Source organism: Camelus dromedarius, chromosome 28, assembly GCF_036321535.1.
Source record: "Camelus dromedarius isolate mCamDro1 chromosome 28, mCamDro1.pat, whole genome shotgun sequence".
Taxonomy (NCBI): Eukaryota; Metazoa; Chordata; class Mammalia; order Artiodactyla; family Camelidae; genus Camelus; species Camelus dromedarius.
Genome location: NC_087463.1, coordinates 8,530,797 through 8,553,511, shown reverse-complemented (window position 1 = coordinate 8,553,511; position 22,715 = coordinate 8,530,797). Strand labels below are relative to the sequence as shown.

Below are 22,715 nucleotides of genomic sequence, written 5' to 3'. Positions count from 1 at the left end.
TGTGGTTTGTTTTGTTGTTGAGGATTAGGGAACTCGCATTATTGAGCTGAGTGCTGAGCATTTTCCATACATTGCCACATAGTCCTCACAACTATCTTATGAGACAGTGACATCCTTACTTCCATTTTACCCGTGAGGAAACAGGCTCTCAATTGAAGTGTCTTGGCTCATCATACCAATAGGCATGAGGAAAGTGGAATTTAAATATGTGGCTTTGAAATCTGCACTCTTTCCTTTATATAGGGGCATACATTGTCTTCAGTAATGGGAATGATTGGAAATCCATGTGGGCAGTATCATGCATGAGTTTGTTAATTGATGGTAATGGTTAAATTGAGAGGTGGTGCACTTGGAGTTTAAGCACTGAAACTGACCAGTCTGTGCATCTTGTGGGTACAGAGTCATCAATATTATTTCTGTCGATACGCCTTCCTAGTGCTTCAATTTGGCATATTATTTTAGTGTACAGAATTTTTAAAGATTATATGCTTGACTATTTTCTGCTTTAGTAACAGTTACTGGTTTATCCAAGTTTGCTGGCCCAACAGTTGGCAGCAGTGGTTAGTTATAGTGGTGGTTGTGAGCACATGGTTAGGCTTTGTTACATGTGCTACTAGAGGCATCGTTATCATTGTTGCTGTACACATGATCTCTTTGTTTTTTGCTAAAAATCTGAAGATGATCGTAGACACTTAACCGTTGTATACCAGGTCGTATACTTGCTGCTGCTGTGAGAGTTCTGATGGTGTATATTTTTGATCCTGTGCTCATTGGCTTCCTATTTCACGTAGGGTAAGATGCAAGTTCCTTAACATGGCATTAAGGTTCTTCTCTTTTTTTGCTCTTGTTTACCTTGCCAGTCTTCTCTGCTACCTACACGCCCCAGTTACTTAACTGTGTTTGTGCACTTAGTAGAGATTACATAGATTAGTTGAGACATAATTTAGAAATAATCTAGCTGTATTACTGCTACTCCGTGGGGAATTTTCTCGTGGAAGCTCTCTCTGTAGCACGTGGAGGGTGAGAAGTTGAGGTTGATGACAATTCTCTCCCGAGGGAGATTCTTTTCATGAAATCAAAGTAGGGAAGAGACTTAGCCCAGAAATGGAGTGGTGATGTTTAAGACCTTCCCTATAGTTGTGAAAATCTTAATAACCACTTCCTTGCTGAATCATCTTCAGGGAAGCCCAAGGAAGGTTCTTAAAACTGGACCAGTTTCAGACATTCCAGTGTAAATGAGAGGGTCTGGGGCCTGGCTCTTCAGTCCCATAGGTCTCATGGTCCATGGGGGTTGTCACCTGCAAAGTCCATCTGTTTATGCTGCCGCTGGGATGATAGCAGTCCTGGGAAGGAGGAGCCTGATCTGCGGTCACACATAAGGGTTGCTTCAGACAGAGCCGCACCTGGTCATTGGATCAGTATGTTTGTTTATCTAGAATTTAGTTCACTTAGCAAATGGTTTGGTTAAGAGATGACTAGTTTTTAGTATTTATCCCTCATCTCTCACTAATGACATTTTCCAAGTTGACCTGGTTGTGGAGTTTATTAATACAGGAAGTGTGGAGTTTATTAATACAGGAAGTTGGAGGACCTCTGAGTGTTATTAATTTATTTTATCTATTTTGGTATGAATATTTGCTGCCTTTCCCCCCCTTTATTATTTATACTTCCAGTGCTCCAAATCTGCTTTCAGAAACAGCATTCAGTTTCTAATTGTAATTGTCTTGGAAACATTGGCATATTTTGCAGTTCAACCTTACTTTTATTTACTGCAAATGATGATTTGTTAGTTGCCTGCTGCCAGAACATCTGAGCTCATTTGTTTGACTAAACAGTACTGTGCATAGATGCCTGTAACACGCAGCAACGGTTACCAGCCACCCCAGTTGCTTACCACCTCATTTTAGCTCTAAATCAAGCAAATGGGAAAGAAGATTATTCTTAACATGTTCCAAGAAGTTTAGAAAATTGGAGGATGGAGGGATGGGAGGAAAGGAATTCTATTATAACGATCAGTGTGTTGCTTTTGGCAAGGGTGTGCCTGGCTAACTTCCTTTGTAGAAATAACACTTCACAGTGTAGAAATCGCAGGGATACTGCAACAAACAGAGCTCTACAAATCCTTTATTTAATAGGTACTTACCATGTGTTTTCCTTCTTGCTGAGCCACTGTACCAGGCATGCTGGGGGGATGCACGGGTGAATGAGACATTTTCCCTGTTCTCACGGAGCTTATAATCTGGACACTCAAGATGCTTCTGGCCTGAAGTGATCATTGAGGAGGTGGTGGCTGTGGTGCTGTTTCAGATCATGGCTGTGGGTAGAGGCCCAGGCCTGATGGGCTTAATCACAGAACGGCAGGTGCTGGCCGGCTAACCATAAGACGGAGCTTCCAATAGAGGTGGGATGAGTCCCAGCCTTTCTGTCTCTCCATCCTTGAATGACAAAGAAACCAGACCGCTTCAAAAAGATATAGATATATGTATTTTACGTTTGGAAACAAATAAGTGTCTTTAAAAATATTTTAATAAAAATTTAAACTTGAGGACAGATCCTTGAGATCTGGAGAGTGTGAAGTGTTTCTTGAGGAACAGAAGGAAACAATTAATTTTGTCCTCCGGTAATGAAGTGTCTGAAAAAGGTGTTCATTGATTCAGTGCATTTTTATTAAGTGTCTGATTTGTACCAGGCTGGGAACACTGTGATGAGCAGGAAGCCCACAGTCTAGGGGGATCACAGACAAATAATTAGACAGTCTTGCTACCATTGCTTAGTTTCATGATTGGGTGTTTTGGGGACAGAAAGCAGGCCTCTTACCTGGTCTTTGATGATCAGAGGTGGTCTCCTGGAGGAAGTGATGTCCCAACCAACCTCACTAATACATGTTGGAATTAATCCTTTTTTTTTCAAGCTAATATTGTGTTAAAAAGAAATCAGAACGCTGTTTTGATTTTTGTTTTGGAAACACTTAATACCTTTTTCTTGAGAATGAGTTGAGAAACTGAACTCTGTACTCCAGCCATCTGGTATATTTTTCCAAGATTGTAGTTTATCAGTCTCCAATGTTGATTAATCTCTACTTACCAGAACCTGCCAGGCTCTCTGTGACTGCCATGCCTTTGCATTTGCTATTCCTTGTGTTTGGAAAACCCTCCCCTTTTGCCTGCCCAACTGGCTTATCTTGCTCCTTCAGGACAGATAGTCACTTCCTCCAGGATGCCTTCCTCGACTGCCAATAGGTGGGTTGGGTGCACTTCCTTTAACCACATGCGTGGGACTGGGCTTGGTCTTCATACTTCCCCTGCATCAAATAGCCTGTCTGCTTCTTCATTTTTCTATGTAGCCTGAAGGCTGAGACAGCATCTTTCACAGAGCCCAGCTTGTCCTGGGCACCCAGGCAGTGTTTGTTGAACGAACAAATTCCAAAACTTTTGAGGGTTATAGCCACATGTATGTAATTGAAGCTCTTGGTTCCAGTTGGTTTTAAGAGAGTATTATTGACTGAAGAAAGTAGATGCACCAGTGAAACAGATTTTATGCATGTGGTCTAGTTATTAACCTCATAAAACTCTTTACAATCTTTTGCATTTTATACCTCTTTACTTTTGTTTTTTGCCCAAGTAACCCATAAACTGAGTAATTCATAGTTCCCACTTCTTGCCAACTACTAATGTACATTATTAAATCTGACCACAGTGATTTATTAATTAGAAGTCTTTTGGTTGTTAACAGAAATCAATTTGATTTAGCATTTGTCAGGAAGAGGGGCTTATGCGATAAAGAGACAGGACTGTCTTATAGAATCTAAGATCAAAAACACAGCAAGGCTTCAGGCAGAGTGGGTCCCAAGGATTGGAAGGCCAGCAGGAATCCTGAGAGTCTTTTCTGTTTATCTTTGCTTCTCAGTGGATAGAGGATGGCTTCCTATAACCCTCAGCTTTACAGCCTAGTTCCAGCCATATGCCAAATCTGTCTTTCCATCTCAATTCCAATCCCCCAAGACTCTGGCATAGCTTTTGTGAGATGTTTATTCAGTCAGCTGTGGCCAGGGAGTGGGGTCCGGCTGAATAAGCCTGTCTGCCTCTACTCCCCCCTGAGGGGTAGGTGGGAAGGTAGGAGAAAGGGACGGGGAGGACAGCAGATGGAGAGAGAATACATGGTGGGCAGATGCTCCAGAAATACCTAATACAGTGATGAAGGCCAGGGACCTGTATACACTACCTAGAAGTCATTTCTAGGTTATTTTGTCTAAAAAATGTTCAATCTTAGGAGACACTGAAAGATTTGCTGTGAAGAGATTATATTTATCTTTTTGAATATGAGTATAATTTGAGATTCTGAAGGTAATGGCCTAGTCACTGAAGTAATTAGTGAGTTTTAGCTTTGTGTGTATGTATAGTACTTGTTATATGTGATACCGTCTTCAGTTGCTAGGAAACAAGTTCTAGAACAACTCTGATAGAAATAAAAGATGAGACCATTCGGAGTTTTCTCATAGCCACATTAAAAATGTAAAGTGAGACAGGTGAAATTAACTTTAACAGTATATTTTATTTAGCTCAGTATATCCCAAATGTTATAATTTCAAGAACATAAGGATTAGTAATGAAGTATTTTCTATATTTAAACAAATCTGTGAAATCTGGTATGTATTTTATATGCCAGTGCATCTCCCTTTGGGCTGGCCACATCTCAAGTGGTCAGCCACTACATGCAGAGCTAGTGGTTGCCATGTTGGACAGCATAGTTCTAGAAATAGCTAAGGCAATCTGTTTTCTTTCATAGTTTCTCTAAAATTTTCTTGTCAAAAGCCTTAATGCTTATGGATTGCTCTTTTTAAAAGTATACAACAGCAGGGAACCCTAGGAGGTAGGGATTTTTAAACTAGCCAAGAAAGAGTTGCCTGCTTGGAGAATTTGCTGTGTGCCATGTGTATTGGCAGAAAAGAACACAAAAATGTTAACAATCACCAGGCTCTGAAGCTGCTACTTGTTCTTCCTAGACTCCTGATTCCGGGAATGTTGCTTAAACTCCTTGGAAGCCTTAGTTTGCTTATCTATTAAAATAGGGTTTATAGCCGCCCTACTTATTAGACGAGGTTTTCATGGAATTTAAATGGGCTAATAAATGTAGAAGTGCTTTGAAAAACATTAAAAGGGTTATACAGATTTAAAGCATTGTTTTAATTTATTAACTGGGGAAAAAACACTGTGTTTGGAGTCAATAATAGCTGTCATTTATTGAGGTTTTACTTTGTGCCAGGCACTGTTCTTAGTGCTTTATACATATTACATAATTTAATAATAACAACACCTTTTGAAGCAGGTACTGTTACTATAATCTCTGCTTTATGTATGACAAAACTAAAACATAGACTTAAACTATCCCAAGGTTACGTACATGGTTAGTAACTAGTTGAATTGGAATTTGGAATGCACCTTTTTTTATATACAGTGGCAAAATGCACATGACACAAAATTGATCATTTTAACCATTTTCAAGTGTACATTTTTGTGGTATTAAGTACACTCACATTGTTTGTTTAACTGTCTCTACCCTCCGTCTCTTCATCTTCCCCAACTGAAACTCCATACTTAACACACACTAACTCCCCATTCCCCACCTCCCTGTCCCCAGTCACACCAATGGCAACCATCAGTCTTCTTTATGTCTCAATGAACTTGACTACTCTAGAAACCTTATATAAGTGGAATCATACAATATTAGTCTTTTTTGACTGGCTGAATTTCACTGAACATAATGCCTCCAAGGTTCATCCATGTTGCAGCGTGAGTCAGAATTTTCCTTTCTAAGGCTGATATTCCCTTGTATGTATGTACCACATTTTGTGCCATCATTCTTCCATTGATGGACACTTTGGTAGCTTCCACCTTTTGGCCTTTGTGAATAATGCTGCTGTGAATGTGGGTGTACAGATACCTGTTCAAGTCCCTGCTTTTAATCCTTTTGAGTATACGTATACCCAGAAGTGGAATTACTGGATCATATGGTAATTCCATATTTGAGTTTTTGAAAAATTGCAATCTTGTTTTTCACAGCACCTGTTCTATTTTAGGTACCAGCAATGCGCAAGGGTCCCAGTTTCTCTCTACATCCCCTCTAACACTTCTTTTCTTTCTTTTCTTTTTTAAAAATAATAGCTATCCTAATGGGTGTGAAATGGAATTCATTATTGTTTTGATTTGTATTTCTCTGGTGACTAGTGATGTGGAGCATCTTTTCATAGATCTGTTGGCCATTTTTATGTCGTCTTTGGAGAAATGTCTGTCTGAATTCTTTGCCCATTTTTCAGGTGCATTGTTTTTGTTGTTGTTGAGTTAGAGTTTTTTAAAAAACACATTCTGGATATTAATGCCTTATCAGATATATGATTTGGAAATATTTTCTCCCATTCTGTTGGGTTGACTTTTCACTCTGTTGATAGTATTCTTTGATGTGCAAAAGTTTTTTTTTTCCTTTTTGAATTAACCTGTATTTTATTATTATTTTTCTTTGAAAAAGTTTAAAAATTTTTTTATTGAGATATAGTTGACTTACCAGAAGTTTTTAATTTTTTTGTCTCTTTTATTTTTATTTTATTTTTTAAAAATTGAGGTATAGTCAATTACAATGTGTCAATTTCTGGTGTACAGCACAATGTCCCAGTCTTGCATATACATACATATATTCGTTTTCATTTTTTTTCCATTAAAGGTTACTACAAGATATTGAGCATAGTTCCCTGTGCTATACAAAAGAAACTTTTAAAAAAAATCTGTTTTTATATATAGTGGCTAACATTTGTAAATATCAAACTCCCATATTTATCCCCTCCCACCCCTTTTCCCCAGTAACCGTTAAGATTGCTTGCTAAGGCTGAGAGCCCATTTCTGTTTTGTAGATGAGTTCATGGTGTCCTTCTTTTTTAGATTTCACATATGAATGATAATATGGTATTTTTCTTTTTCTGGCTTAAAAAGTTTTTAATTTTGATGAAGTTCAATTTGCTTAGATTTTCTTTTGATACTTGTGTTTTTGGTGTCATATTCAAGAAATCATTGCTGAATCCACTGTCATTTAGCTTCTTGTGTTTTTATGAGTTCTAAGAGTTTTATGGCCGTCTCTGTCTGTGTCTCCTGTTTCTGTGTCACTTTGTGTCTTTTTCTGTATACTTATATATACTATTCACTTATAAATTATTGAAGCTTATGTGTGTGTTCTCTTGTTTCTTGTCTTGTTTCTTCTTTGTTGTTGAACTGTTTGAAAGCATTATAGAGATCATGAGACTTCATGTATCTCCTAAATAAGTATAATCCTATGATCAGTACTGCCCTTGGAACTGGCCATATGGAGTCCCTGCCTTAGGCTGTGTACTTGAGAATGCCTTTCTCGAATTTTTCTAAGTCCTTCCAGCCCCACCCCTCCTCCCTGCCCCAATACCTAAAACACAGGGTGTCCCAAATGCTTTTCTTTTAGTAGTCTCACATTGAGAATTGTGGTAAAATTTCTTTCTTTTTTAAAATTGAAGTACAGTCAACTACAATGTGTCAGCTTCTGGTGTATAGCACAATGTCCCATTCATGCGTATACTTGCATATATTCATTTTCATATTTTTAAAAAAATTTCTAATTACATTGAGACTAGAAGCTTAACTTTATTTTGCTGATTTTATTATTTACCACTGCATATCATATTTTCCTTCTAAATTGCCTTTCTTTGTTTTTATATATTCCTTTAACTGGTTAGTATGTACATAGTTAGTGTTATAGTTATTAATTACCTTTCTTCTATCTCTCCAGTACCGAGTTGAAGCTCTTGGAGGAGGCCACCATTTCAGTCTGCAGGTCTTTAGGTAAGGAGGAAAAATAAGTGTGTGTGATTGTGTGTGTGTGTGTGTATGTGCACATATCGTGTACAGCACGATGTCCCAGTCATGCAGATATATATATATATACACACACATATTTGTTTTTGATGAGGTCTCTTTATTGGTTTATTAAGGTCTTTTTCAGCTCTGAACTTTTCTTTATTGTGACTTTGATTTTCTTTGTGTTTTAGTTTCCTCTCACTCAACCTGGGATCACCTGTAACGTTCAGGTTGGATCTTTCGTCTTTGTCCTCTGCATCTTCCTTTTCTTTGTCTCTGTTATTTTCTTGTAGTTCCTCCTTTATATCTTTGATTCAATGTTTTACACATTGCAGTTCTCAAGATTCTAGTGTATCTTTTAGTCGTTACTGCATTTTTTATTTTAAATCATTCCTAGGTTTTCCTAAGCTGTCAGACGACTCTCTTTTTGTTACACTCATTTCCCCCAGTGACCTTCTGCTCTTTTTAAAAAACAAATAGTTAATTTTCCTGTTTTCCACTGGTAATGCTTTTGTACTGTTTTAGCTTGAAGACAGTATATTGCTATTTTCTAACTAATTTCTAGAACTCTGGAAGGTTGTATTTTATGCAGGTTTGCTTGATTTAAATGGGAACGTCTGTTACTCTTTCTCCTTTGCTCTGAACACACAGAGATGCACTTGCAAACATGAACTGGTTTTAAAAAACAATTTGTCTTGAAATCTCAGGATATTCTTTCAGTAAAGTAAACCCCAAGCTTAAAAGTAGGAGTTTTTTTTTTGTTTCAAAGTGAAACTCTAAGCATATCTAATATTTAATTGCATCTGTATACTGGATTGTGAAAGCTGGGCAAAACTCACCCTGACTTACAACACAGGTTGCATCTTGCCACTCACAGTGGGTTTCTCCAGCCAGCAGCAGTGGGCATCACCTGGGAGACTGTTACGAATGCAGAATCACAGCTCACACTCCACACATGTGAATTTAATTAAATTCTGATGTGACTCAGAATTTAAACCTCAGTAAGAATTCTGTGTGACTTAAATGTACATTAAGCTTTGAGAAGCACTGTCAACTTCAGTAGTGCAGAGTGGCCCTGGGATTCTGCACTTTCAGTAGGCTCCAGGATGATGCTGTTGCCACGCGTCCCTGAACCACACTTGGAGTAGCAGGGTGCTTCACGTTTTGTCACAGTGAGAAGGTTGTGCGGTTACTTGCATTGACTCTCAAGCTGTGACAAGAACACATACCCAGCACATAGACGTGGGTTAATTTGACAGTTATTGAGCACAAAGTAGGTATGCTGTAATGGTGTGCTTAATCTCTTACACATGTTTTCTTTACAGTTTTGGATTCTGAAATGAAATGGCTATTTTCTTCTACAGTTTTCACTTGTAAATCATTTTGTTGTTGTTGTTGTTTAGAATTAAGACCAAGCAGCAGTTTTTCTTGTTGCTAGTTTCCCTAATTAGATTTGAAGTTGACAATAAGGTTGGTCCATGATAAACTTCAATTTGACATTTGGTTTTATAAATGTTATGATATGCTCACTTTGATTTCAGTTCTTAATATTAACTTCTAAAACCTTTTCTTCTCTCGCAGTTGAAAATAATCCTCGAACAGGAAACCTTGGTGCACTAATTAAGGTCTTCCTTTCTAGAACCAAAGAACTGAAAGTTTCAGCAGAATGTCAGAAGTAAGCTGGTTGATTAAATCACATTCTCTTTATATTTAATCTGTATTTAATAATACGAGTATTTTTCATTTATTGTTAGAAATAGATTATGGTCTTTGGAAGGCTATAAAGGAATGGTCCTCATTATTAAGGGGAAATAGTAAAAGAGAAATTTTAATTTACTGTCCAAATCGTTGGGGTGAGATTATAAATTCTGGGATCTGTTTGATTTCAGCATTTTAGACAATCTTTAGAAATACATTCTTTAAGAAGATTAATAGTGTAATTATTATTAAAAAAGGTGATCTTCTCTCATTATCACCGCCGTTATATCTAGTTTAAGTAATGACTTAGTGTGAGTATTATCTCATTCCACATTTGTTTCCTTTCTTTCATATCAGATGAACGAAGCTTCAGGTTAGGTATTACGGTTTCATATTTATATAGTGGAAGGTTAACATTTTATTCACTCAAGCATTTTTTGAAGCCAGTTTTTGGATGATAGTCTCTTAAAAGATTGCTTATTGCCCTGCTTCCAATTTATATGAAATCCAATTAAAATTTTTCTTGTGAGTCCATGACTACAAATAGCAGGTATTACACTGTGCAGCTGATGATGCCCCATTTAAAATTTTGGTTGTGTATTTATTTGCAAATACTCTCTTCATGTTACTTTTTACTTATTTTATTTTTTATTTGAGTTGCCTAGGTATGGGACAGCTATAAAGTTAAGAATAAAAAGCATGCCTAAAGGAAAATTTTTTGAAATTGCCTCCCTATATGAAATACACAGAATGAAATATGAAGTAAACTGTAATAGATATCCCTGGTCCATAGTCATAAATCATGAGCCATGACGAGATATGGACATTGTTCTAATATTACAAACAGAATGGGTGAAATAATTGAGAAATCATGGACTAGAAATAAACCGACCATGCTTATGGTTAAATATTGATTCTTGTGTGATTTTGGTCTTTCTAGCCACATCTTCATTTGGCAGACACACAACGCTTTGTTTATTATTTGCTGTTTGCTGAAAGTGTTCATTTGTGAGATGTCAGAGGAAGAGCTACAACTTCATTTCACTTATGAAGAAAAATCTCCTGGCAGTTACAGTAAGTATTGCCTTTGAAAATATTCTTGGGATCACATGTGTAGCATATAAAGATAAACTTTGAAGAATAAAAGTATAATTTTGAAAATTCCATTTTTCCTCTCATGATTTTCATTTTTAAATGACATGACGTCGTCACTCTTTAGTCCCCTATATTGATTTAAATTAGCCAAGACTCTTACAGGTTTTTCAGTAGGATTGAGACTTACTTATTCTGACTTCCATGCATATGGGAAATAAAAATAAAAATCACAAGTATTCCTTTCAGGAAACATGCCAAGTTAAGTACCATTAGTAGACCAGTACATTATTAATCAGAATTACACATTTTATAAATGTTAAAGGTTACTTTCATAGGATGTAACAGTTTCTGAGCCTGGGTGTCTTTGGGACTATTTGATCAGAAATAGTATTTTTGTGGATAACTTTATGATGCCAAGGTGTTACTGTCTTTTTTTCAAGGTAACAGGAAAAGGTTACCATTTCCTCCTGATATTGCTGAGATATTTTTTCCCCTGTAGTTACTTGGGCCTATAGTTTTCAAGATCAACTGCTGGTGTTTCATTTCTTAGCACTGAAACTTACAACCTGGAAAATACAAGGGCGGTGGGATTGTTAACAGTGAAATACAGGGAATGTGACGTGTTGCATCTGCCCTGCAGCACACTTGTCTCTTGCTGAAGGCAAAGGCGCTGCTGCTTCTGAGTTTCCTGGATTCATTTTTCAAAACACACCTCTGCCCTGATTAGGCTTTCTTGTCCACTGAGAGCCTTATACACTGAGTATGTTTAATAATTTGCTACTTTGATAATCAGCTATCTGTATTTGTTAAGTATGTACTGATATTTAAATGGTTAGAGCTTTTAATCAGGGTTATGTCTTGCATGTGTTAGTTTTGCTAATGATAGGTTTTGTTTTTGTGGTACCAGCAGTGCCAAAGCATCGTTCTGCTTAGTGAGTTTGAAAACCTTTCCACGAAGTTCTAGTAGCAAGAATGGAGTGAATGTTTATCTCCATGGGGCCTGAGAGCTTAGTCCAAACACACCTGCAAACCCAACAGTTTATTTTGTGTTATGTCACAAAAACTGGCAAATATTGTGCTTTATGTAACACAATATCATTTTTATTTTAATGTAAAATCATTTTTTCAATACTTGCCGTTGAGCAAATTGATGCACTCGAGAGACACACTGTATTCATTTGGGGGCCAAACATCTTCCCAGAATACCCTCTCTGTGCCTGCACTCCCCACTCACACCCAAGCCTGAGAAGCAGGATTCTGTCGCATACCCCAGGTAGCCTGGTGTAGAGGCAGGACAGAAACAACGCTTTACAACCACGGCCACTTTACCAAGATGGTTGCCTCACTGAAAGAGCCATCTGTGAGGTCTGGTGTTTGGTGATTCTGTATGTTACCGCCTGTCCTCTTTTTTAACAGGGTTAGCAGTTCAGGAGTTTTTACATGCTCTTTTGTTTTTTTTATTTGCATTTGAGCCTCCTGTTTGTCCACCAGCTTAAGTCTAGTTGCTTGCTGTTTTTGGCATATGTAATTCTTTTCATCTTAGCCTTTCATGTTGTTACTTTGAGATTTCTACTTCTTATCACTAGTATAAGTCCTTTTTAATATTTTCTATCAGTGTCTTTTTTATACTTTATAAAAGTGTGATAGCAGTAAATGATTGCACAGATACTGTTGAATGGAAAGAAAAAATGGAACCTCATTTTGCATAGCTGAAAACATCCATTTATTAGCCAATATCTGAATATCTGACCTAGGTGTGTGAAAGACTGTTCAGGGATGGGTAATACACAGCCGTACAGGTTTGAAGTTTGAATCGACGGAAGTAGAGGACCGCCTGCAAACAATTGAGCAAGGTCAACTGAGGCATTTTAGGACTGTTGGGTTATTACAGCACACTGAATTGTTTGTTTACCCTGGTTCACTGTAGTGCTGCTGTCATCAGATGAATACTGCTGCCATATTCAGTGGAACCATCTTTCTGAGGGTAATGTGACTCTCAGCTCTCAGTTTGTAATTGAAATTTGTGAGGATTTCATACTTGAACATTTTCCCACAGACTATGTATGATGTGGGAGCAGACTGTTTGCTAGAGAGAACTTGTACCATTATGCAAAGACAGCTCTTTCCACTGTCTTTGCCTTTGGGAATAGTCAAGGGGAGGAAGCCAGCCCTGGGCAAAACTATGAAGCGCTACAAAACTGTTTGCATTTTCCCTTTGCTTTCAACGTGAGTTTTCTATTCCTCTGCTTGGTATTATGTCCCATTCTTGCCAACCTAATAACTGGTATTTATTTTACATTTTGTACCACATAAAACCAATATTTTAAGTCCTTAGGGATCTAAATCTGTTGCTGGTTTCTGCAAGCACTTATGGTGACTTGTTTCCTTATGTCTTTGATGATGTTGACTGTGAGCTTTTATTTGTTTGATCTTAATCTGAGGCCTCAAATAAGGGAGGGACTTGCATTTGCTTCTAAAGGGATCCAAGGTCTGCACCGTAGGCCACTTGAGTCTCCTTCAAGAGTTCTTGGCTTAATGTGGCCCTCAGGTTCAGCTTCCCAGTGGCAAGGCTGATGGCTCAGTCTCCCAGGATCTGGCTTCATCCACAGGGACACCAGATCCTTAGAGTTTGCTCATTGTGCAGTGTTTTACTCCGGATTTGCTTGTGGTGGTTCTTTTTGATTATGGTGCTGGGGTCCTTGGAGATTTCCTTAACCTTCCGGAAGCCCATCAATGCACTGAAGAGTGTATTTTAGCCAAGAACAAGTTGTTTTGGACTGGAGGGCTCTTTGGAGTAACGACTCCACTATTCTGCTGCCAACGGAAGGCCACTATAGTTTCCTTAAAATATTTTTTTACTTTTTTTCAATGAGGGAAGACACCTTTGGGGATTGAGAGACTGAAGATAGAAGCGAAAAAAGGAGGGATGAGCTGAAAGAAGGTCCAGGGATGTAGGAGACACTAGGATCCAGAGCATGGAGAGGGAGTGTAGGTTTGCTTTGGAAGAATGTGCCACCTGTGTCCCTTGGCGGGCAGCTGTGTGGATGCTGAGGACGAGGACGAGGACAAGGAGGAGGTGGAGGTCTTCTTCTGAGAGCTGGGGAGAGCGAGGTGTGCGGGCCTGAGGAGCTTGGGAACCAGTTTAGCACAGTTTTGTGCAGAGGAGGAAAGAGACTAGGGACTTGTCAAGTCCAGGTAAATGACTTGCTTGACTTCATTTCCTTGGCATAAAGTAGTTCAGTATAAATTTATTTTTAAAAATGATCAATTTTGTAGGACTCGCTCTGAAGCATAGTGGATTAAACATACGTGGTTATCTTTGCTTTCTCCTGAAACCCCAGTAAAATATCAGTAAGGGGATTTTTAACAAGTTATGAATTCATTAGGTTAAAGAGAAAGAGAGGGGGACGCATGTTAATAACATTTGCAAATTGGAAAATTGAGTAATGATGAGATAAACTGATCAGTGAAAGCTGAGTGCTAAGTACCTTTGGGGTTGGAGAACTCCAGAAAAAAGCCAGTTCTTGCCTCAGAGCCCTGGAAAAGCTTAGGAGTTGGAAGTGCCTCTGTCTTAGAAGGCAGACAACCAGGGGAACTGATGGAAAGAAGCAGTTAGAGACCCAGACTCCCCCTGTCACGTAGTCATGAGACCACCCCCTCCCCAGTTTGACACCACAATCTGTTCTCTATAGAGACTATACGAGCGAGCAGGGCCTCCCTGTGTGAATCTCAGGCATGGTGGAGGGGGTGGCGTGCTGAGAACAGGGTTGAGAGAAAAGGCTGCAATTGGAAGTCTTGATTTGGCCTCTAGAATGCTGGCACCCACCCCACTCCCTTTCCTGCCAGAAGATTAGTAGATACTCTTCTAGAGAAGATGAATCCAAAACACGGAAAGACTTAGAGAAACTGACATTTGGGTGCCCCTCATTGGAACAGCTCAGCATTTGCCTCCCCCCAGCAGGTAAATAGGGAAACAAGGATCTCATACTGTTGAGAAAACTTAAAATTTGTGTGACCAAAACAAATAGAAGAAAAAAAAATATGAGATGGAAATTTATGGGAAGAGAAGTTCTTTCCTAGGCATCAGACAAAAAATTTTATCTATTTTGTTGATAGATAGTTCCATAATATAATTATAGAATATGTTGTCTATTTAGATGTTAATTAAAGGTAACAGACAACTAAAATTTTTTGTTACAAAACAAACAAACAAACAAACAAACAGAAACCTAGTTTCCTTTTCATTCCTCTCTGGCTTAAAACCTTTTGAAACTCTTTGGAATTACCTTCCAAATCCATGGTATATTCGTTTTACTAAGTGCAGTGGAGGTAAATCTCCTTCCTTTGAAAGTATCTTTGATTTTTTTTCCCATGGCTCGTGGCTGAAGTTCTGCCCCATAACCAAGTTCTTTCCTCTGCTTGAGCTAGGTCCCTTGGGCCTGAGGCCACTGTAGCTCAAGAGGTAAACCTAAAGTTGTGTGGTGGGTGGGTAAGTGATTTCCGTTTTTTTTTTTTTTTTAATTTTAATATAAAGCTTAATAGTTCAGTTTCATTAGCTATAGATCAGTAATGGAAAAAAAAAAAAAGAAAAAAAATACCCCACAATAGCTGAAAAATGTGACTTAGAGAAAAAAGTGCAGATTTATTCTTTTGAAATATTTAACATGAAAGACTTACAGTGTGACTTTGCAGAAAAATAAAAGTGCTTCTAGGAGCTCCTGACTTACCCTTTGGTCGTATAGTAGGTTACAGTGCGATTTGTGATACTTCTCTCCTCTCTCCCTTTCTTTCTTTTTTATGCAATCAGTGGAACAAAATGAATTAATCTTTAGTAATAGGCACATTTTATAATGAAACCTGGTAGGCTATATTATCCTTGAGGGTAATTAGAAGCATTTCTGTTTGACCACAGTAATAGTAGTCGACCAGAATCATTGCAGATTTTATTGGAATGGTGTGAGACATAGGTTTATAAATACTGTAATACATTAAGATGTGGACCAGTTAGAGAACAGTGAGTCCATTTGCTTTTCCTTAGTTTATGGAGGCATATTTGATTTTGGTAATTAGAAGTTTAAATACGACTTTTAATATTTTGGAATAATTCCACTATTAGCTTTACAATTAATATAGACAGTGACATAGACCATATTGTGGTTTTCTGAATAGAAGGTGGTAAGTAAGTGTAATCTAGCTATGTTTCTTCCATTTTAAGGAAGTCTGTTTTGCTCTGAATTTCCAGGCACCTTTGGAGTATAGATCTGTCAATTCTTGATTTAAGTTTTTTAAAAATTGTATTTTTTAGTTGAAGTATAGTTTGTTTACAATATTGTGTCAATTTCTGATGTACAACATAATGTTTGTCATACATATATGTACATATATTCCTTTTCATATTCTTTTTCATTATAGATTACAAGATACGGACTATAGTTCTCTGTACTACACAGTATAAGCTTGTTTATCTATTTTTTATATAGTAGTTTGTATCTGCAAATCTTGAAAAAAATACGGAACGCTACAGAATTTGCATGCCGTCCCTGTGCAGGGGCCACGCTGATCTTCAGCGTGCTGTTCCAGCTTTAGTGTCCGTGCTGCCCAAGCCAGCGCTGAAGTCTTTGTATTTGTATCAGCACAGTATTGAGCAGCGTTGGGAAACTGGCAGCATGACTTTCTGAATACAAAAAAGACAACAATGCTTAGCTCTTTAAAGATCTTTTAATATTCTTTTTAATAACTACATGTAACCTGATTTAAGTAGCCCGCATGTTTCTTTTTTCTGGCCGCTGCTTTGTTTTCCATCAGTGCTGATTTTTCCCCCCTTTCTCCGGTGAGTGCTTTAAAAATTTTTCTTTTCTCTCTCTCTTTCCCACCTGCTCCTCCAACTCTAATGGAAGGTATTTGATTATAACAGCATTTTATTATCTCTGGTTCTCTCCCGAAGGCCAAAATAGAAGAGTTCTACCTCAGTATGTGATACTGAAAGGGTGCTGAACAGAAAGCACCAGCAGGACTGTCCCCAGCTGAGTCTCAGGGGCAGCTTATGAGAGCTGTGAGGGACCATAAATCTTGCCTTTCTTTCTGTCTCTCTTTTTGCTTTCTCGTCTTTCTCCCTTCCTCTGGTGATACTCACAGGGACCAGGGAAGTGCATTAGGGCTTTAAAGCGGGAGAACCCCAGGATGGGGTGGGATTTCAGTGCCCTTGTTCTGCACAGTATTCATAATAAGAGTTTATATTTATTTCTTGTTTGGAGAGATTATCTCTAAATAGTGTATTTAAGTCAAGGATTTGAGTGTGTGTTGAAGGTGTATGTAGTATGTCATCTTGATGTGTAAACTAATACGTGGAATTTCTGATCTCTCCGCTACTATGGCTCGTAGTACTTACTTACCACGGAGTGTGTTTAGGGTCTTCAGAGAAACATGGGTTAGTTTACTGGATTTTTTTCCCAGCTTTGTATAGAAACAGGTCTTCAAAAATAATTTGTAAGATTTTTTCCCCCTTTCTTTGGGGATCTAGATTTGGGTTCAGATCTGAGCTCTGCCACTTATCTGTAAGTAAACTAACCTCTCTGAGCCTTGATTTCCTTGTCTGTTAAATGGTGAGGATCGTACCTACTCCTTAAGAGTCAACGTTAGGATTAACGTGAGCTGGAGAGAATAGAACTCGCAGAGCACGCCTCTCCAAGGGTACAGAACTCAGGAGATGCTACCTCTTAATGTTATCTTACAGAAGCTAAGATTTAAAATATTAAAATATTTGACTGGAGCTATAGAGGCAATTTAAAACTGTAAGAGATTAAAAAAAACCCCAACAACCCTGGGTTGTAACACTTCACAATACAGTGAACACACTGAATCTCTACAGAGTCCTTTATTCATCAATTTACTTCGTCCTGGACCTGCACGTTTCAAGGACTTTTACGATTCCCCTTCCTGTGAGAAATGCATGAGTGTGTTACTATAATTTTTGGCAGGTGCGTTTTATATTTACTTGTTTTCATGAAACTTAGGAGATGCATGTCCTCATGTGAAAACTGAGTAATATAAATGCTGCTTGGAAAATAATGCAGTTTGTGTGACTTGCTTAATGTAAAACCTGATAGGCAGTCAAGTCTTGTAACTCTTCATTTGCTATGCAAGTTATTTGCTTCTAGATTAACCCCCCAAACTATATAGTATTATGCAGGAATGTTTTGGTTTTAGTAAATGGAAATTGTCAGAGATTTCAGCTGGAATTTGCTTATTCTTGTCTTTTGTTAGAGCTTTGGCCTTGAGATGCTGCATTGCACTTGTATGAGATGTATGTATCATCATTTTCATTATTACATCACATTGATAACGAAGCTGTGCACGTACTCCTTAACTCACCAGCTGTAGGCTTGGTGGAGGTCATGATTAAGATGGCACATGGAACCAAAGAGAGGATCCTTGCTGCCATTTTAAGATTTGAATATCAGATGTGTCTACACCCCTGGAGGAAAAAAAAATCCAGTCAGGCACCATCTGTGGGTCCTGAGTGCTAGTTCCCTCACCTGTAATTAAAAAACTGTGCTGGCTGCTTGGCTGAGCCAGGGGTGTGTTATTAAATGGGCCCCCTTACTTGGTCTGAAGTGTTCTTTAGGGGGTCAGTGAGTGATTTTGAATGTTTTTGCTGGGTCTGGGTCACTGCATTCTGTAGGGTAAGTCAGGGAATGAGAGTTCAGCAAACACGTATTGAGTAGATGTTACATGCCGACAAACCAGCTTGTTGGAGCTGGCTTGGGTTATGTTGGACAGCCTTGGCAATGAGAGATTTCGTTAGCTTTTCTCCTGACCTTCTTCACTAGTTGAGCAAAGCCTGCCACTTCTAGAGGGAAATTTAATGTGGCTGTTTAACCTGATTCTTGCTGTGTATTCTTTTTAGCCTTGATTGGTGTCTTCAGTGTGATTTAATATTTTCTTCAAGCTTTGTACCTACCTCTCAGATGGTTACTGTGCTAGTTCTATTTATAGCAAGGCAGGGAGGAATTTCTTCATGATATCTGAATACCACGTGATACTGTAGTCTAGAAAAAGAGAATTGCCAAACTTCTCTTTGAGATTCCAAGTGCTTTGATGTTTTGGAAGTAACCACTAGATTTGTACTTAGACACCTGTGTTCGGTTCAGCAAACACATATTCAGTGTACATTATGAGTCAAACTCCATTGGTCATTACCCTTAAGAAGTACAAAGTTCACCCGGGGCCAACTTTACAAGTACTCAGAAACTATGGTATAATGCAACCAACATATATAATAACAGATGCCCAAGGCATAGATGCTGTGTGGATGGTGATTTTTATTCAGGGTGAGCAAAGAGAGTTGGGTTTTATGGAGGAGATGAAGACTGAGGATGATTCAGATGGATAAAGATTGGCTTTTTTAAAAAAAATCGGGTTTTTGTTGTTGGAGGGCATTCCAGGCAGAGAGAATGTTATTGAGGGAACATAATGTAGCACGTGGCAGGTAGCTTGGTGTTGCAAGGATGTAAATTGAGAAGGGAGTAATGGTGGGAGATGAAGATAGAAAGGGTTGCAGGGCATGTATTTTGAAGTGTCTGGCATGGAGCTTCGAGGTTTTTTTCTGATGTTTAGTAATCAGCTAAAAGCAGTTGAAAAGAGCTAAGCCAGGAGAATGAAAGGATGGAATTTAGTTAGCTCCCTCTGATAGCAGTGTGGAGTTTGGATTGGAGAAGAGTAAAATTGGAGGTAGGAATACTAGGTAAGAAGGTTTAAAGAAGTTCCAGAATGAGTTTTAATTTAGGAAATTTGTTTAACTGAACCGAAATGATGAAATAACGAATGAAAGCATGACAAGGAGTTAAGGAAAGAGGAAATACCAGAGAGGTAGACCGTGGAATTGCAAGGACCTAGAGACTGATTGGTTATAAAAAGATGAGGAAGAGAGACTAGTCTGGGTTTCCTGGGTTACTGACATGGTCACCAAAAAGGAGAATGAAGAAAAATAAGTGGATTCACAGTGTTGAGAGAGATGAGTTCTGTTTTGAAGAGGTTGAGGTGGAGGAACTAGGGAGATGTCTAGGGGGAGGTGGCTGGTAGATAACCAGACGTGAAGGGGTGAGGTGCAGTGGAGAGCCCAAGAGGAAAACCGTAGATTTAGGGATCACTGGCACGTACGTGATGCTTGAGGAAGGGAGAGCACAGGGAATGAGAAACGAGAAGAACCCCAGTGCTGGAACTCTGAGGAACATGCCGGGGTTGAAGCGTATTCTGTGGAGGCGATGCTGGGAATGAATAGAAAAAGTAGGTTAGAGAGAAGGCGCAGAAACTGAGGGAGGAAACAAATTCATGAAGGAGTAGGTGTCGGTAGTGTCCAACGCCAGGAGCCACCTGAGATGCCGATTGGCTTTGGAAGTTAGAAGGTCACTTAGTTTACAGCAGGTTGGGACAGAGGAGTGTCACTGTTGGAATGGTAATTCGCAGCCTCCCTTTGCTGCTTACTACTTCTGTGACTTGGGAAAGCCGTTTTGTCTTTGGATCTGTGTGAAGAGGTGCTTGGCCTCTTTGTGGATACCAGTCTGTGATCGGTGAAGCAGAGAAGGTGCTTTGAAGCTCATCGAGGAGGTCAAGGTCCAGTCAGATATTTGTTGGAGGAGGAGGTCCAGGTATTCTATTCCTGATGCAAACAAAACAGCTGGAATAGCTTGAGTTTTTATCTATTTTATGTATTTGACTTAAAGATTTTATTTGAAAAAACATAGTACAGTATAAGAAATTTGAAAACTACTGGCTTATAGGAATCACAGATACCTTCAAGCATTAAAAGCTATACAGTTAATGTCTGGTGTTCAAAATTCCTATACTAGTTGAAGATTATAACAGATACGGACTTGCTCATGATACAGATTTTGTTCCTAGGTCAACATTCAAGTCTGTGACTTTCTATTATAATAACTATTCTTGTTCTCATTAGGAATGAAAACTGAACTTCCAAACAACTGAATTCTATTTTGTACTTCATTAAAAACCTTTTTGTGGAAATTGACACGTTATAATTGACTGCACTTCAATAAAAAAGAAAAAAGAAAGAAATAAACATTTTTTATGTGTTTTACCAGGTTCTGACTCAGAAGATCTTTTGGAAGAATTGCTCTGCTGTTTGATGCAGTTAATCACTGATACTCCACTCCTGTAAGTTCTGGCTAAGCCAGGATTTGTTTTATCTTCTTTGTATGTTGGAGATGGTAATTGGTCATGTTGAACAGTTTGTGGGTCGTGGTGTAGTACTTTCATGTATGCCTTCCCTGTACCTCCATGCGGTTCTTTCTTATCTCTCCTGCCTGAGAATATTTAGACCCTGACTACCCATCATCAGGCAAGAATTTTATGTTGTTTAGAGGAAAATAAACTCTTCAGTGATGTTAAGCATATGACAGGCACCGATGTAGATTAATCTCTATAAACAAGGATTTCAGAGAGAAGCAGTTTGAATTTCATACATGTGTGGTGTATGCAGCTACTTGTCCACACTCTGTTCTCTCCTCCTTCCTTACTTCCTGCTTTTGTATCTGGCCTTTTTTGGAGAGGTCAGATTTCCATTTCCAGCCTTTCTTGAAGCTAGGTGTGGTCACTGAGATGTGGGGGGAAGCCCTCCAGTGAAACTTATGGGTAGAGGTCTTTAAGGGGACCTGACTCATCTAGGGGGCATATCTTTTTTTGTGTGCATGTGCCAGCCCCTTTTCTGCTTTCTGGAATGTGGACAGGGTCTTTTTAGAGTTGTGTTGGACATCTTGGCACCATGAGCTAAGACACTCACAGAAAATTCTGCTTTGATGTCAATGAGCTACTGAACCAAAGTTATCAACTACTAATTCCCTGGTCCTGTTGACTTCTCATGTGAGAAAAATAGACCCTTGTTTGTTTACACTCTTATAACTAGATTTCTGCCACTACATCTAAATGCAGTTTCCTGTATGATTAAAATGTTTGTTGCTTTTAAAGCAGTTACTCTCAACCTTATTTTTTTAATTGTTTCTCTGAGGAGTCTTTTTAGAAATTTTTTTTCTTAATTACGTGTCTGAAGTCCTAATGAAATTTGAACACTCTAGATATACTGAGTATCTGTTTATGTGCTGTGGCCTTTCGGAGTGCCACTCATCATAGTATCTATGAAATTTTTCTCCCCAGAAGAACCAGTTTTCACCTGCTTGAGGGTGATCTTGCTAACCCCCTCCCCACTGAGAATGCATATTCTAAAGGAATTATTTTTTTTAAAGGAATTATTTTTGAAATAAAAGGGTAGATGTTAAAATTTATCATCACAGAATCTCAATCCATATGGGGGTGTCGTTGGAAGCTACTTGCCTATGGCCCAAAAAGGAAAGACAGGTATTTGTGAGAAAACAGGCTCCTGGCCTCTGTTGGGCACAGGGCAGCATCCAGAGTTGTACAGATCTAGAAATGAGAACCAGCAAACCCTGTTGTGACTTGGTCTCGTGATGTGCAGCTGGCAGGGAGGGCTGAGACAACTGAGGACTCACCCAGCTTGGAAGGGCCCGGGGAAAGCATCCTGGGCAAGCTGAACTCTTGTAACAGACACAGCTGTTTGCACGCCCGATATACCCTTTCTTGCCTTCCCCTCCAGTGTTGTTTGGGAGGCAGTGTTTGCCCAGCTTTGGGCACGAGATGTGGCTCCGTGACATCTTTGGGGCCAGTTACACATAAGCAGAAGTCATGAGCTTGCAGGGCGTGTACCTTCAGCTCCTTGCCCTTTGCCCTGCTCTTCCTTCCTGGATGTGGAGGCAGTGCTGCAGCGCTCGGGCCAGCTTGAAACTAGGATGCTGAGTGCCACACACGGAGAACCGTGTCCCAGGTGCGTGGGGTATTGATAATTTTATGCAACTATTATACCAGCCCTAGATGGCTTTATCTTTGGTTATCTTCTTAGGTGAAAAGAGCGAACACTTACTTTGGCTAACGTCTGTGTTTAGCTTTCTGTTACAAGTGGTCAAACCTGGGAAGGCAACACGTATATTGTCTACTATTCACTTGTCATAATATGTGTGATGCTTT

The 22,715-nt window shown here is 38.9% G+C and overlaps 1 protein-coding gene across 7 annotated transcripts in view; it reads left to right on the top strand.

The window, feature by feature from the left end:
• The window catches only part of DYM (dymeclin), a 309,224-nt gene that overhangs the window by 36,337 nt on the left and 250,172 nt on the right, over positions 1 to 22,715 (top strand). For all 7 annotated transcript variants that reach the window (XM_031441938.2, XM_031441942.2, XM_031441940.2 and 4 more), the window contains 4 exons: positions 7,801 to 7,853; positions 9,450 to 9,543; positions 10,507 to 10,640; positions 20,762 to 20,834. In XM_031441938.2, the coding sequence (XP_031297798.1) occupies positions 7,801 to 7,853; positions 9,450 to 9,543; positions 10,507 to 10,640; positions 20,762 to 20,834 (354 nt within the window). The remainder of the gene's footprint in view (positions 1 to 7,800; positions 7,854 to 9,449; positions 9,544 to 10,506; positions 10,641 to 20,761; positions 20,835 to 22,715) is intronic.